The 16,620-nt window shown below is 35.4% G+C and overlaps 1 protein-coding gene across 3 annotated transcripts; it reads right to left on the minus strand.

The window, feature by feature from the left end:
- Positions 1 to 2,185: 2,185 nt before the first annotated feature.
- Positions 2,186 to 9,340, minus strand: LOC107781555 (transcription termination factor MTEF1, chloroplastic). 3 transcript variants are annotated; one of them, XR_001647034.2, is made up of 3 exons: positions 8,276 to 9,340; positions 4,778 to 4,865; positions 2,186 to 2,473 (listed from the first exon to the last, which is right to left on the minus strand). XR_001647034.2 is itself a non-coding variant. In XM_016602277.2 (2 exons), exon 1 carries the CDS (start codon positions 9,214 to 9,216, stop codon positions 8,278 to 8,280), a length of 939 nt encoding a protein of 312 aa, XP_016457763.1. In that variant the 5' UTR covers positions 9,217 to 9,339; the 3' UTR covers positions 2,186 to 2,473; positions 8,276 to 8,277. The 3 variants fall into 3 exon arrangements, 2 of the variants coding, with proteins under 2 accessions (XP_016457763.1, XP_016457764.1); XM_016602277.2 differs by lacking the exon at positions 4,778 to 4,865 and having other exon boundaries at positions 8,276 to 9,339; XM_016602278.2 differs by lacking the exons at positions 2,186 to 2,473; positions 4,778 to 4,865 and adding an exon at positions 2,480 to 2,954.
- Between the last annotated feature and the right edge of the window lie 7,280 nt (positions 9,341 to 16,620).

Consider the following 16,620-nt stretch of genomic DNA (forward strand, 5'->3'; position numbering starts at 1 on the left):
AGTCTAGATGTTTGAACACAGATTATTTAAACAAATAGCAGCGCTCATATAAACATTTTTGCATTATCAATTTATAAATGTCATTCCCTTTGTTTTAATTTATGCGATTACTTTTCAATTTAGTCTGTATTAAGAAAATGATACTTTTATACACTTACAAATAATTTAGGTTTTAATTTTTCATTTTAGCCATAATAAAATGAGTTATAGCACATAAATAATTATAATTTAGTAGTACTATATAGTATATATTAAAAGAAAAAGAACATGAGAATCCAAAAATATTTGAAGAGATTGGGTACACGTCCACGTGCGTAAGTCTTTTCTTATCGATCAGCTGTGTCAAACAGACAGAAGCATAGTAGCAAGAACCAAACGGTTCGCAGCTGCTGCTTACATAAACATAAAACATTGGCATATATTATACACTTACAAATAATTTAGGTTTTAATTTTTCATTTTAGCCATAATAAAATGAGTTATAGCACATAAATAATTATAATTTAGTAGTACTATATAGTATATATTAAAAGAAAAAGAACATGAGAATCCAAAAATATTTGAAGAGATTGGGTACACGTCCACGTGCGTAAGTCTTTTCTTATCGATCAGCTGTGTCAAACAGACAGAAGCATAGTAGCAAGAACCAAACGGTTCGCAGCTGCTGCTTACATAAACATAAAACATTGGCATATATTATAACCGTACGTACTATTTATTACTCGATCGTAATCATCTACTCCTTCGTTTAAAGCTGTTTAGTTGCTTTGGCACCACTTGATTTTGAACATAGTAATAAGATTCCATGATGTTGTAACAAGTGGAATATTTGGACTCTTACTTTTTCATTTTTTATATACTGAGTACGTTTGTTGTACTTATGCATCCATCGTGTCAATAATTTTTAACATGTAAAAATGTTCGGATTAATATCTCTGGCTATGAGGATTATTTTCAACAACTTATGCTTCGCCCTCGTGGCGAAGCCACATGGTCACAAAGTTCGTTTAAAAATTGCATCGTCTACATAGGTAAACTATTACGTTTTATAGGTATATAACACATATTGAACACCATTTTATCAGAATTTTTTTTTACTTCTTTTAAATTTGAACACCCTCAAAGAAATTTCTAGTTTCGCCACTGCCCGCCTCGTCATAACTTTGAAACTTTTTAAAAAGTGATCAAAGGTTGAAGGATGGGGCTTTGCCATTAGGTCTATTATATTGCATGGGCACTTTAATTTTTAGATTAACCTGGAGTACATACAACTTAATCTCAGTCTTATATTCAGAGTTGAGATGAATATACATACAATTGTAAGATTGAGAGAAAGCCTATATATGTTCTCTTAGTAATTCAGAACAACCAATGGCCACCAATTGCAGTCCTCTTAATCAGAGGCAGATTTACAAGGTAACCTATGAGTTCATTATATATATATATATATAATATGAAATATGAAATCTACTTAATATCTATAGTAATTTACTGTAAATCCAGTTATTATTGTATATTAACTTGAGGTGGCTATAGGAACTAATGAACTTCAAATTTGGATGGGCATGTGCTATTAGCGATCAATGTCCATTCTCTTTTTAGTGTGATATCTTTAGTTTTTACTCTTTATTGCCTGTAGCCAAATGAAAGACACAGAAAACCAACTGATCTAAGATTCTTTTGGCCATCTCTCCAGAATATTTCATGATAATTAACCTAGACGCATCTTACAAATTAAGCTCCTTTTTCTAGTTAAACGATTCAGACAAATCAAACACCACTTGTAGTACCATTTCATTCGTGCAAACGCTAGTAACACTGGATTTCATTGATCGAAAGGAAATTCGACGACACCTTTTTACGGAACCAAATATATCAGCAAAGGCAATTAAACCTTAATAAAAAGAGAGATGAATATGAAAGTGAGAAATGTTTGGACTCGTAGAAAGCTTGTCCAATTGTAACGACTGGACATCTATTTCTTGAAATTAAGGAACTAAAATTACTCCTGCAAGAATGAAAAGAAACAAATTTTAGCAATAGTATCAATAGGTTAACTTGTAATAAGCGATCTTGTGTTTTAATCATGAATCTGCCACCTTAGATTATATATGTATGTATGCGGACCAGTGTTTTAGAAGAGTTCTTTAATTATGTGAGTACTGGGGCAAGCCCGAGAGCACACTTAGCAGTAATAACTTTATATTATTGTCATTTCTATTCTTTCAATAATTAAGAACTATCATTTCTACAATAAGTATGCATGTTCCATCACAACCATGCTAATACTATAGGCGCAAAAAAAAAAAAAAAAAAAATCCTCTGATGCTCATTTCTTGCCCCGTATCAAATAAAATGCCTCGCCACACGCCCGTTCAAACCTCCTAAATATGCCTCTAATTTGATGCTCAAAATCCATGAAAGGTTGTCTCTACATCCAAAAAGAGGGAGTCCTCGAAACATATTGAATTATCTGTTCACGCAGAAAGTAGGCATTAATACGGAACCAATTCAGAATGAATATAAACCACAGGTTAGAGACTGCAAAGGGGGGTGAAGAAGTGAAAAAATTCTACACAAAAGAAGTGAATCCAAAATAAATTCTAGTACTCTCAGAACTAACTCCAAAACAAAATAAAAAAGACCGTTTTCCAAGAATCATCAAGGAGGAGTGTAAACAATAGCAATTAATCATGCAAGCAGTGTCAGACTGGTTGGGTGAGCATTACATCAACTAGGTCAGAATATGTGAACTCAAATGGCTGTAGTAACTGATTCTAGGGAGAAATGTTGTCCTTTGTTGCCATTGCAGACAACAAATAATAATTTCAAGCTTATTTTCCCATCTTCCTTCATCTCTGCCATGCACAGAAACCTCTCTTGTCTTCTCTTCTGCCAATCTGCGCTTGGATTTTCCATATCTCTCTTTCAAGAATCACTCAGTGTGCCCAACTCTACAATAATACAAATGCTTATTTCTTACAAGGAACTTTATACTTGTTTGGTTGACGGTATAAATTCTCAAACTTAATCCTGAATATTCCACCTTATCCCATCAAATTTGAATTTTTTTTATCTCACCTTCTAGATAAGATAAATTAGTCCAGAGATTATAATTCCAGGACTATAATCCCAAAATAATTTAATCTGCATACCAAACGATCCCAAGTACAATGTGAGAAAAGATAGTTACATTACCGGTGTAATTTAACTTGTTACAACAATTTAGTTAACACATTAATCAAGTTATTAGTTACTAATACTTATTTTGACAATTTATCTTTATTATCTTATTAGTGATCTGATTATACAAATATCTGAGCAAGGGCCTTAAACTCTACTTAGACTACCCTCAAGTATAATTGAGGTTTCAAAAATCCAGTTCTAAATTTTCAAGCATCTGACAAAGAATAGTGATATGCCACGATTCATATAAAAGGAGGTCGACCAACTGGGAATGTTTTATCTTCTTAATTCCCTCCATCCATCTTGGATTAGCCTTCTCTACTCTAAAACATCAGTCCCAATTAATTTTGTTTTAAAATTTTTAAAAAAGTGTTTTTAAGGAAAAAGGGAGTATACCATGTGAGTTATCTTCACTTCCTTTAACTTCAACTAGATACCATGTCCAAAGGATCTATTAAGTCCAATAAAGTAAGACCGAAGAAGACCATCCAAGACTCCTTACTCTAAATAATAAGGTAAAAACTTGCTTACGCCAAGTATTTACATCAAACCAATATACTTTAAGCAATAAATGAGGTGAAAATGCGCATTAATTACCCAGAGTTAGGTGAAAAAAGAGTATGCAGAATAGAAATGTTATGTTATAGTACTTGGCTTGGTGTAAACATTGTGCGTGCGAGAAAGTGTTTACCAATAATAACAGTCAACCAATGTATTTCTACAATCTTGATTATGTGAAGAACTCACTCCCTTAAAGCATAAATCAAGAGACCATGTTATGTTAACACGTTCTAGTTATTATTACTCAGAGTCTAAGACACACAATTGTTTAGCTTACAGTACTGAGCCCAAGCAGAAGGCCCATATTCTTTTTAAACACATAGCCTACAAAGTTGATCCTACTTAAAAGCAGGAGGCCCATATATCCCAGACAAGAAAGTAACAGTGTTAGTTCAAGACTTGAAGAGCAAACCTAATATTGCAGAAATACGATACCTTTTGAGGTGGTCTTTAATTTTTAACCCCGCTTGGCCCATGGAAGAACTTCAAGGTCAAAAGTTAAAAGTGTTGCCCATGAGGCAAGCGAGGCCAAATAGGGATAAAAATTCAAGACAATCCACTTTGAGGGCTATTTGTGTACTTCACCCAACAGCAAAACAGACTAAAGCTTGAACTTCATAATGCAGGAAAGTGCAGATGAATAATAAGTACTAATTAAATATATTGCAAGAAAATATAACTATATTTAAGTGAAATATCAAATACATAAAAGGAAAGTGGCTCCAATCAAGTTAAAATCAGTTTAAGCTTCTAAGATCCAAATATGCATTTCTTTAAGATTTGGTGTTTATTTGTATTAAATTTCCAATTTCACATTCTTAATTCATCAACGAAGCTTTTGTAATAACAAAAATATCACTTTTCCAGCTATTTACCGTCACCTTCTTCACAACATAGCCCATGGCTGTTGAGGCGTATTACACTAAAGCACCAACTAAGCAAGGCGATGTATGCAATCGAGTTTCACCTAGCTTCAATGCTTGAGCACACTTCTACAAACCTTTAACAACACTTGGTCAAAATATCTTACCTCTGTAAACTACTATTTCTACCAAGAATATTCCAGCAAAATGCGTCACTCCTCGAACAATCTAAAACATTGCAGTTCCTGCTGATTTCTACAGCACACAGATTTAACTTCAAAGTTAGATATAATAAGTAGAACAAGGAGAAATGTTCTCGAGAACACTCAGGCATAGTATAGAATTCTACTCATAGATTGGATTAACTGACACTAAGAACATAGCACACCACTGCAAAAAGCGTTGGTACTATAGGCATGGGAGAAAACAAGGTCAAAATTAGGAGTTGGAAAAAAATTGCAGATGGAAGAAAGCTGCGCAATAACGAGGTGTTATAGAAAGAAACAGTTAAAATATGAACATATATTGTAGCATTGTTGTATTATTGCTAACTGCCATTTGTTTCAACAGGATAAAAGAGAAGGCAAGAAAATGCTCCTGACCACATAAGAAGTTTCTAGCTCACTTTCATTGTGCAATCGTATAAGATAGGCATTCAACCAGTAAACTCTGAGATCATGACTAATTAAAACTCTAAGTGTCCTTTTGTAAGCCACTGCGTACTTACTAGGTTGCGCAATTACTCTAAGGATAGTAATTAGACAGCCTAGTAATTACAAAAACCTGTTTGTGCACAAGCGTAATTACGTAATTAGATATTTTCTAAATTTTTAATAAAAGTTAATTACCAAAAACTAAATAAACTCTTACTTAGAGGTACAATTAAATATACTTTAATGTATGACTAATATATGCGTATATAAGAAATTATTTAATGAAGGAGTAGATGATTATGTAAGACTCCATTTCATCTAATTATTTCATGAATGTTATTAGACGGAAAGTTTAACTTGTTACACTATCAACATTTACGCGAATTTGCATGCGACAAATTTCTGTTTAAGCAAAAAATAGGCATCTACTAATAATATCTTTACTAAGCTTTATATAAGTTTGTCAACTAAACGAAATAACGAGAAGAAATTAAGCTAATGAAGAAAAGGAAAAATTTAGTTAGACCTTTAGGGAATGCAGTTCTTCATCCCAAAAGGTAGGAGAAACGAATCAAGAAGCAAAAGTGCGTTAGTTTATCAAAAAACTCATAAAACATTTAATATCACAACTAAGAAAAACAAAGAAATATATCTTCATCCAACAAAATCAAAGAAATATGAAGGAAAATAATAAACAAAAGTAAACCTGGAAGCACAACACCTCTGGAATCAGAAAGTTGGAAAACAAGAAGAAAAAATGAAAGAGAAAGTGTACAAAATATAATATATTTGTAAAAATAAAAATAAAAAGAATTTGAAAAAGTCACAATTTAATTACATGGTGTAATTACCACCGATTCTCACCTCCTCTTGAGAATTGGAGAGTGTAATTACACCCCCCCTCAATTACACCCAATTCTATGCTGCCCAAGTAATTACTTGGCCAGATAAACATGTCAAAATGAGTAATTACACAAAATTAAACACAAATCCAATTCCTAGGTGGCTTTCTAAACAGGCTCTAAAAGATGTTTATTGTTATAGAATACATCTGTCTTAAGAATAATTCGCCCTCTAAAAGGAAACACGATGAAGGTAAGAGACAGCATGTGTAGATTTTGAGGCTGTTATGACAGCCCAATTCTCTTCCACTCTAAGTAGATAAAATTACCATAATTGGGCAAAGGAAACAAATTTTCAACAGTGGAACCATGTAATATTCTAGAGGACATGCAAACACAATAACAGGGTACTTGATTTTAGGTTGAAGATTAGCTTTCCGATGCACAGCACACAAAGATGGTTTCAGGATAATTAAACAAATGGTCATCTAACTTTTAGCCAAGTGAGAAGAGCCTTCTACTCCTAGTGCATGAACAAATTGGTGCATGTTTGATCATTTTACGAACAGAAAAATCCACCTGAATCTTTGATAAATAACTCAAAACATCTAGCGATCACTATCCTTCAAAAGGGTGAAAATTCACTTAGATTAATGACAGTGTTATCAAAGGCGAAAAGCGCGAAAAAGCTTTAAGGTCCATTGGGGCTTTAAGCGCAAAGAGCAAATAAAGCGTGGGCTTTAATGAAAAAAGGCGCAACTGGAGAAAAAGTAAAAATATGTATATGTAGTCCAAGACTAATAATTATAAGCATGAATAACAAATATATGGACAAAGAAATTGAAACTTTTTTACGATAAAGTGAAATATCAATTGGTTAATGTCGCATTTACAGGATTACACTCATTGGCAAGGAAAAGTATGCCTTAGAGCCTTGATGCGATACTAAAGGGCCCACAAAGCGAGGCGAAGCACTCATCATGTATTGAGCCTCGCTTCAGGGCTTAAGCGCGCCTTTGACAACATTGGATTAATCCTTAAGCAAAAACAAAATAGGCAGTCATAGTAAACCTATTAAGTTGTCTAATTGCACCCCCTACCTCATCCTCCATGATTAAGAATATGCAACCAAGCCATGTTACGACAAGCTTTAGGACGACTGTAGTCAAAACCAAATTCAAAAAATAATAAAAGCAGGACCATTGAGTATAGAAGAAGCAGCAACGAGGAACAGGCTGATTTTCGAGCTACTAAGTTTACCATCAGCATTTGAGATGGCATGGCCAATTAAGGAAAAATTGAGAATTCTTTCAAATAGACCTCAACAGAATGAAGGATCCTTGATCACAGATGACCCTGCACACCACTGTTACTGAATTTTAAGTAATGGCCATCATATAATTATGTTTAATGCATCACTGTCATCCATATACAGTAAACTTAGGTGTCATCTAGTCATCAAAATACTCACCAACGGGAATGGACTAAACCTTGCAAGCACACTTAAATAGTACTCTTTTTATTCCGACTTATATGACAATCCAGAATGCTTGAAATCATTCTATTTCTATACAACTTTCACAACTTTAAGAATTTAAAAGTCATATACTATTCAAAATATTGAACTTTTGATGTGATGTTTTTATTAAATTCTAAGCACTGGTTTAATGTTTTCTTCCACTATTATCAATATAATATAGAAGTCAAATTAACAACTTATAACTCCAACCAGTCAAATACCATCATATAGAATAAAACGGGTAGAGTATGTCGCAAGAGCCTCAGATATCTAAACAGGGCAATGCCTGGTTGTAGTAGTAGTAAAACCTCATGTCACACCAAGGAAAATTCACATTCCTCTACCATAGTCGTGGCTATTACTAAATTCGCTTGCAAGTATACAAAGTACAGATCACAAATGCAATATTTGAGAAACAGGTAGCAGATGGATATGCTCGCCAAATACTTCAAAATGCTAAATCATCAGCAGATGATGTTCTTGATAAAGAAACCATGAACATAGAATACCACATCAAGGATAAAAATCATTACTTTAACGCAAAATGCACATCGAACCACAATACATGTACCTAAACATTTAGTATTAGCAATCTAATGATTCTCCAACATATACAAATCGACCATATATCGATAGAAAGAGTTCACTTACTGCTACAATTGCTTATCGTCCAATAACCGCAATTGCATTTCAATCAATCTCGCATTGAATTCCCCATCGCTAACCTTCAACATCTCAGATAAGGATAGCGAAAACCCATGCTCTACCAAAAGCCTGTGCCGAGGCTTAATCTTCCCTTCAAGACTAAACGAAAAGTACTGCGGAAACTTCTTCAATTCCCCTAAATTCCCATTCATTTCCTTCAAAAAGTACTCAACTTTAGGCCTAAAATTTTTGTCAATGCTAAATGTCAACAACCCAGGTGACCTCAAAACCATATTCACCACGTCGTCGCGTTTAAACCCTAAACTCAACATGTAATCAATCTTAGGGTTCAAAGTAAGCTCGACACTGGAAACAAGCAACACAGTGGTTTGACAAGTGATCCGATTGGGACCCACGAACCCGAATTCCTTCAGGAATTCAAATGTGGGTTTCAATTGATCCTCAACGCTGCAAACTAGGATTCTTGGACAGCGTATAATGGATTTACGAATGTCATTAAAGGGGATAACGACGTCGTTTAATAAGAAATCAAAAATCGGGTAAAGATCCATGTATGGGTCGGATGTTAAAAGCTGAGGATGCATATCAAGTATTCGACCAATTGCCGAGCGCTCAATGCCCATAGAAGCAAGACAAGTTTCAACAGTTTTGATTGTATCGAGTGTTGCTGATCGAAGATCAGGGTTTTGTTCAAGGACTTTAGTGGGGTTGATATTGAGTGCTTGAAGATAGAGTATTTTTTCGCGGAATTTAAGGCCAGTGTCAGTTGTAGTTGGGGTGGGGTGGGTGGGGATGTGAAGGGATTTGAGAGAGGTTTTTGTGGGTTTTGGAGAAATGGAGCACATAGGGAATGGAGGGGAGGGGTTTAGGGTGAGGGAGGTAAGGGGAAGTAGGGTTTTGGGAGGGTTTTGTAGCCATGTTAGCATCTCCGGAAGTAGAAGTGAAGTTGAAGAGGAAAGGATTGTATTGGCATGCTTTGTGTTGGAACTCAATCTTGAAGGATACTTCCGGAGTTTTATGAGTTTGCCTTTTGTTATGTACTATGTATCTTTGTTTCTGCTTCTATAGCCCAATCTCCTTATCCCTATCGCTTCCCAATCCTTTTTTTTTTTACTAGTACTACTACTAGTATACGTATCCGCCTCATTCACAGATTGTTTCAAAGAAAAAAATAATAATATTATAGAAATAAATTATATTGCAGACTAAATTTAGTGATCGCATTCAAAAGAATTAAATCAAAAAAAAAATATATGAATTTCATAGGATTGTATATATGCCAATTGATAGGAACCATCAATATTTATGCACTCACGCAAAGGTCAAGAATAAAATTTATCTCAAATTCAAAATAAAATCAATATAGATAATCAAGAAAAGAGCAGTCTTATATTTCCCTTTGGAGTGATTGAAGTTTATTTTCTTCACAAAATAAGGACAGTAAAAGCTTTTGCGTCAACTTATTCAATACCCTTCCTATCGTCCGAAGCATACTCGATCACTGATTTCGCTTCTGCTGGAAATACCCAATATTTCCGTTAACTTTTGCAGTAAATGTTGCGTATCACGTATGGTATCATAGTTGTGCAGCTCCCCAGCCAGCAACTACTACCTTTTGCTTCAATATTTCAGCTACTTTCCCTGTTTCCACGGTAACAACTTTTGCAACTTTTTTCCCAATATTGCTTGCTTCACTCTTGCTTTGTTCTTGAACACTTTGTTTTACAATTGAATCTAACTCCTCAGGAGAAGGAGATTTTGTTTCACCAATTGTATTGATCTTCTCCTTAATCTCCCATGTTCTGGGGTAACAAAGAACGGAAGGGAAAAATAGAATGTCTGCTCTATTCAGAGGAAAAATAACTATTTGAAGTTTGAACGAAAATATACCTCTTATATAAGATTGATTACAAATATGCTTGAAGGAATAATGGTATCCTATATCAGTATCATAATTGTCCTTGAACACAAGATGCCTTGAACTTAGATTTTTGCTTGCTTCAGTTTGTCAATCCATCTTGCACCAAAGCAGCCAAACACCCAATTATAATCACACACATATTTCGAACCACTTGGTTCTCTTCGCAACACAATGTCGAATAAAATTGAGCTTCACATTGGAGTCTATAATTGTTTGTAAGCTTTTTCTACGTACAAAATTATTAATTGGATTTATCGACTACACCAGAAAATGAGTTAAAATCCCCAAGTGGCTACTAGCATTGATCCCACATACCTGAAAGCCACAAAAATTCAACTTCCTGTCAATATGTTCACACATCACAATTGGTTCGAATTTTATTTCCCGTGAATAGAAACACTTGAAAATTCATGAATCATTTATTTTGAGTGAAAAACCTAGCATCAAGAAACGTTCAATTTTTATGCTAGTAACAACACCTGAAAAAGCACACATCATTTCTTCAGCGGATTTCCACTTCCTTTTATAAAAATCGGTCCAACATACCTGATAAAAAAAATGAAAGATATACCAAAAAGTATTTCTTACAAATCCATTAGGACTTAAAGTATGCTTATACACTAGTTGATCAAGTACCTCAATTATAAGGTTTAAAATGGATAAGAACCTCTTCTTTCCATTGGTACATCCAATGGAAAGAAGATGTACCTTCTCGTCAAAATGGTGAAATGTATACAGAAAATACTCTAACATAAGTAAAGTCCATTTCTTCTCCCATTGTTCGTCGAGGTATATGATTCTAGTAAACGGCATTAGAAGATGAATCTTCACTATATAATCAAAGATTTTTAATTATCTTCCCAATCGTTGAAAGAACATTAGTTCCTATTGCTTTATTAATTTATACACCTCCATATCATTTTATTAAAAGAATCAACAAATATAAAAGAAATGTTATGGTGAGTTGTAAAATCACCGTGATTTCGTTATCTTTATGAATGACTGGGTTATTATTGAAATCCGGATCCTATAAAAAATGTATATCATAATCAAAATTTACTTCAATCACAAATAGCAAAGTTCACAATTTTTTCAGTAGAGAGACATACTTTGAATATTCCTGCTTGCACGTGGAGAAAGATTGTATTTATTTACAATATCCCGTCATCAGTAAGCGTAATAACTTTAAAGACTTCATCTTGATTATCAAAGTTGGAGCTCTTAACTTCCACTTTAAACATATATCTTTTTTTAACAATATTTTCTATCTCCATTGGGCATGAAGATACTTCAGCAACATCAGAAGTCTAAGAAAAAGACATATTTACAGTGGTTAAAGAAGCTACAACAGAAGAAAAAAATATAATCTGAGAAACTTATAAAAGCTAAAGAGTTTTGTTGCAAAATGTGTCCGCACCCATCACCCATAGCCCACTTTAAACAATGTACCCCTCATACATGAACCACAACATAGCACGTCGTTAGCAAATAAAAATAAACTAAAAAATAAAAAAACAAACATCGATTAATTTTTAAACTCTACGTATTCCAGCTTTCATACAGAACTTCTATACTAAAACAGATTTCTTTGAGTTTACTATACTTTTTTCAGTGATTAACTGGAAGTGTTCAATACACCACATAGTGGAGATGCAGCAAAACGTTAATTTTCTTATTAAAATTAGGTGCTCACCCTTATATTGTTAAACAAACAATTTATATTATACCTCAAATACAGTATCCTTTAAATCATTTGTTGACTTTTTGATAATTTTTGTTGCCTTCCGATCCCACAGCATCAAAGAAATTGTATCGGTGTAATACATCACTTTGACTTGTAGCCTATTCATGGAAGGAGTTTGTATGTTAAATTTGTAAGATAAACAAAAAATTTAAAGAAACTATGCATTATGGTCAGATCTATGAGTGGCTGATTGAATCTGCTCGCATTTTTTACAATAGAATTTTTTCCCTCTTTGAAAACCTTCTTGTCACGACCCAAAATCCCAACCCGTCGTGATGGCGCCTAACACACTTGCCAGGCAAGCCGGACATAACAACAAAGAACCAGAACAACATAATTTATAGAAATAGCCTAAGTCCTCAATATAACAAAATACTGATAATACATGATAAATCCCCCAGAAACTGGTAAATACATGGTCATGAGCTCTAATACGTAAATATAAGTTTGAAATGACCAAATATGATACTGTTTGAAATAAAGGCAACAGTACATAAGAAAACACAAGCCAAGGCTGCATGCGAGAATGCAGCTCTACCTCGTCTCTCGATACTCAGCTCAACGAGCGACTCCGATACTGATAACTGGTACCAATACCTGGATCTGCACAATTAAGTACAGAGTGGTAGCATAAGTACAACCGACCCAATATACTAAGCAAGTATCAAAACTAACCTCGGCGAGGCAAAATAAGAAAGAATTATAAACGATACTTGTTACAACCTATACAGTTTCATCAATTTAACAAGTACAAAACAATAATTTGATCAAGTATAAAACACAAAAGAAACTATCTGAGTGTGTATGTGTATAATTTTGCAAGTTCTCTGTTCAATCAATGATACAACATATAAAGATGATTTGCATATAAATCAGGTAATTAACCATTGAAATTGCAAGTAAGATGAAATGCAAATCCAAACAAATGCTAGCCAGGCTTTCCTCAACCTTTTCATATCCGTACCAAACCACTGATCAGTTTTTCTCAATATCCGAACCATCAAGAGAGAAACATAAGAGATTGACCCTAGGGTGATGGATCCATATCCACACGCAAGCACGGCCAATTCAACATGCTACCAGCCCGGCGTGGTCACAGGCTCAATATCATAATCCGCCCGGCGTGGTCACAAGTATAACAACATGTCACGACCCCAATTTTCCTCCGTAGGATATCGTGATGGCACCTAATCTCTAAGATTAGGTAAGCCTAACAATTTGCGGAATAACAGAATATAAATCCGAAATCAACATCAATATCTAATATAAATAAAGACTGCGATTCAAATAATTATAACTTTCAAAATCCGGTAGAAATCAGTCAGAAGCTTCTAAGAGAAATACTATGTGTCTCTACACATCAGAGTCTTAAGAGAATAAGGGAAAAAAACATGACACGGATAGAGGGGAAGTCAGAGGTCTGCGGACGCTAGCAGATATACCTTGAAGTCTCCGCGTACAGGCTAGTTCATTGATACCTCGTCTAGTAAGCAAGACCTGGATCTGCACAAAATGATGTGCAAAAGTGTAGCATGAATATACCACAACGGTACCCAGTAAGTGCCAAGCCTAACCTTGGTAGAGTAGTGACGAGGTCAGGTCAGGGCCCTACTGATTTAAAAGAAAAGTAAGGCATGAGATAATAATAATATTTGAAATGACTGAGAATTTAAATAACGAGAAGCTTCAGAAAATAATAGCATATCAAATAGAGGTAAACAACAGGGGCGCTCCTGAGGTACCGCCTCGTAGTCCCAAATTTAAATATGCAGTACAGGAGAATCTTCCAAGGAACCGCCTCGTAGTCCCAAAGTAAATATGCAGTACATGGGGATCTCCCGAGGAACCGCCTCGTAGTCCCAAAGTAAATATGCAGTACAGGGGGATCTCCCGAGTAAACGCCTCGTAGTCCCAAAGTAAATATGCAGACAGGGGGATCTCCCGAGTAAATGCCTCGTAGTCCCAAAGTAAATATGCAAGACAGGGGGATCTCCCGAGGAATCACGTCATAGTCCCAAAGTAAATATTGAGCAGATAACTGAAGGAACAATGAATTTATGACAAGAAATCTTACAGTTAAAGTTTTAATTTAAAAAAAGGGAAGCACATAATTCAACTAAGCATGTTGCACAAATTACAAGTAAGAGTTAAGGCACGTAGACATGCGATACTAGGCTAAACATGATCACTACATATGCTAAGGCAACTCAGTTAAGGAATTTAAAAGAAGGCAACTCAGTAAGAACCGAAAATTTCCACAATTGACCCGTGTACGCAGTCGTCACCTCGCGTACACGGCGCTCATGTATAACATATTGTTACAACAATACCAAATCCTAAGGGAATTTTTCCCACACAAAATTTGACAAGTCACGTACCTCAAATCTCGCTCAATCAATCGATAATGATGCCTTCTCCTCGATTTTCCGACTCTGAATGGCCCAAATCTAGCCAAAATCAATTACATCGCATGAATACAATTACAAGAAACTAATTTAATCATAAATTTACGACTTTAGCAAAGAATTAAAAAATCGCCCCAAAAAGTCGACCTGGGCCCATGTCTCGAAATCGGATAAAAGTCACAAAATACGAACACCCATTCGATATCGAGTTCACCCATACCAAAATTGCCAAACTCCGACACCAAGTCGCCACTCAAAATCCCAAATTAAACTCTCCAAATCCGTAGTTTCAAACTCCCAAATTCCACCTTAAACACACACAATCTAGGTGGAAAAATCAATAGGTAAACAAGATTATTGATAAAAAATAAGTACAAGAGACTTACCTCAAGAAATCCCTCGAAAATACTCTTAAAAATCGCCCTAGACCGAGTTTGCAAAGTCCAAAATAAGAGAAATCACAAAACCTTTCAGTTATAAACATTGCCCAGGGGTTCCGCTTCTGCGGTCCACTTAGCCGCACCTGCGGCACAGCTTTTGCGAAAAACACAACCGCTTCTGCGGTTAACCACTGGAGCTGGGTCTCCGCTTCTGCGGTCTTTACCCTCGCATCTGCGCAATCGCATGTGCGGAACTCCCTTCTCACCTGCGCACTCTTCGCATTTGTGCCCCCTCTTCTCGCTTCTGCGAGGCCATGACTGCATCTGCAGGCTCAGCTCGACAGTCCCAATTCTGCTTTTGCGGCTCGAAGGCCGCTTCTGCAGTGTCGCACCTGTGGCCCAAAATGTGCAGGTGCGATTACACCAGACACAACAAAGCTTCAGCTATGCCCCAAGTTCAAATTTTGATCTATTAACTATCTGAAACTCACCCGAGGCCCCCGGGACCTCAACCAAACATACCAACAAGTCCTAAAACATCATACAGACTTAGTCGAGCCCTTAAATCATATCAAACAATGCTAAAAATATGAATTGCGCATCAATTCAAGCCTAATGAACTTTAGAACTTCAAACTTTTACATCTGACGCCAAAACCTATCAAATCAAGTCCGATTAACCTCATTTTTGCACACAAGTCATAATTGACACCTATTCTAACTCGCGAAATCAGAATCCGACCCCGATCTCAAGCTCTTCCCGCGTGAATCAACTTTCGGATCCGAATCTAGTCAAATCAACTTAATATAATCAATAAAAGCCATAGGAATCGAATCCAAATGATAAAGCAAAGATCTTTAACCAAAATCAAAAAGTCAACCCTTGGCCCATACCTCGGAACCCGACAAAATTTATAAATTCCGAATACCCATTCAATTACGAGTCCAACAATAATAATTTCATCCAATTTTATCCACAAATTGACCCTCAAATCACAAAATATCACTCACAACCATGGTCTAAAATCCCAAAATTTCACTTTAAATTCACATAATCTAGATGTAATAATCAATGGGTTTTCAATATTTATCAATAAAAGTGCTTAATCTTTACTTACCTCCTCAATTATGGTAAAACGTTCTCCAAAAATCACCCTTTGCCGAACTCCACAACTCTAAAAATGAGAAAAACAATAAAACCCTTCGAAATATAACACTGCTAGAGATTCCGCACCTGCAGTCCAAGTACCACTTCAGTTGTCACGACCCAAAATTCATAAAGGCCGTGATGGCGCCGGACACCACTGTCAGGCAAGCTAACAATAAATACTCAATTAAATTCTCATTTTAATATTTTTGAAATCGTAAATTTACTTCAATTTAAATCGTAAAAGATGAAGTTTACAAAAAATAAATAATAATATCTTTAAAATTTATAATACAGCACAACCCATAATCCTCCAAAACCCGGTGTCACAAGTGCATGAGCATTAACTAGGAGTGTAAAATAAATACAACAACTATCCGGAATACAAATTGGACAAGAAAAGAAAATACAATACTCTAAGGGAGACTCTATTGGCTGCGAATCGTCATAAAGAATGCAGCTCACCTAAGTCCCTGCGATAATCGCGCCTCTGCGCCCGCAAGGCCGCTAAGCATATGTGTACCTGCACAAAAATATGCAGCAAGTGTAGCATGAGTACGTAAATCAACGCGTACCCAGTAAGTATCCCACCTAACCTCGAAGAAGTAGTGACGAGGGGTCGACTCAGACACTTACTATGGGCTATAATTAATGTACCAATGATATGATTAAGCATGGATCACATAGAACGGATGTAAGCCCGATTTCATGAAATAAGTAAACAATTCTTTTGT

Source organism: Nicotiana tabacum, chromosome 24 (genome assembly GCF_000715075.1).
Source record: "Nicotiana tabacum cultivar K326 chromosome 24, ASM71507v2, whole genome shotgun sequence".
Lineage (NCBI taxonomy): Eukaryota > Viridiplantae > Streptophyta > Magnoliopsida > Solanales > Solanaceae > Nicotiana > Nicotiana tabacum.

Coding starts and splice junctions, on each gene's coding strand:
- LOC107781555 (XM_016602277.2), bottom strand. CDS start 9,216: ATGCTAACATGGCTACAAAACCCTCCCAAAACCCTACTTCCCCTTACC.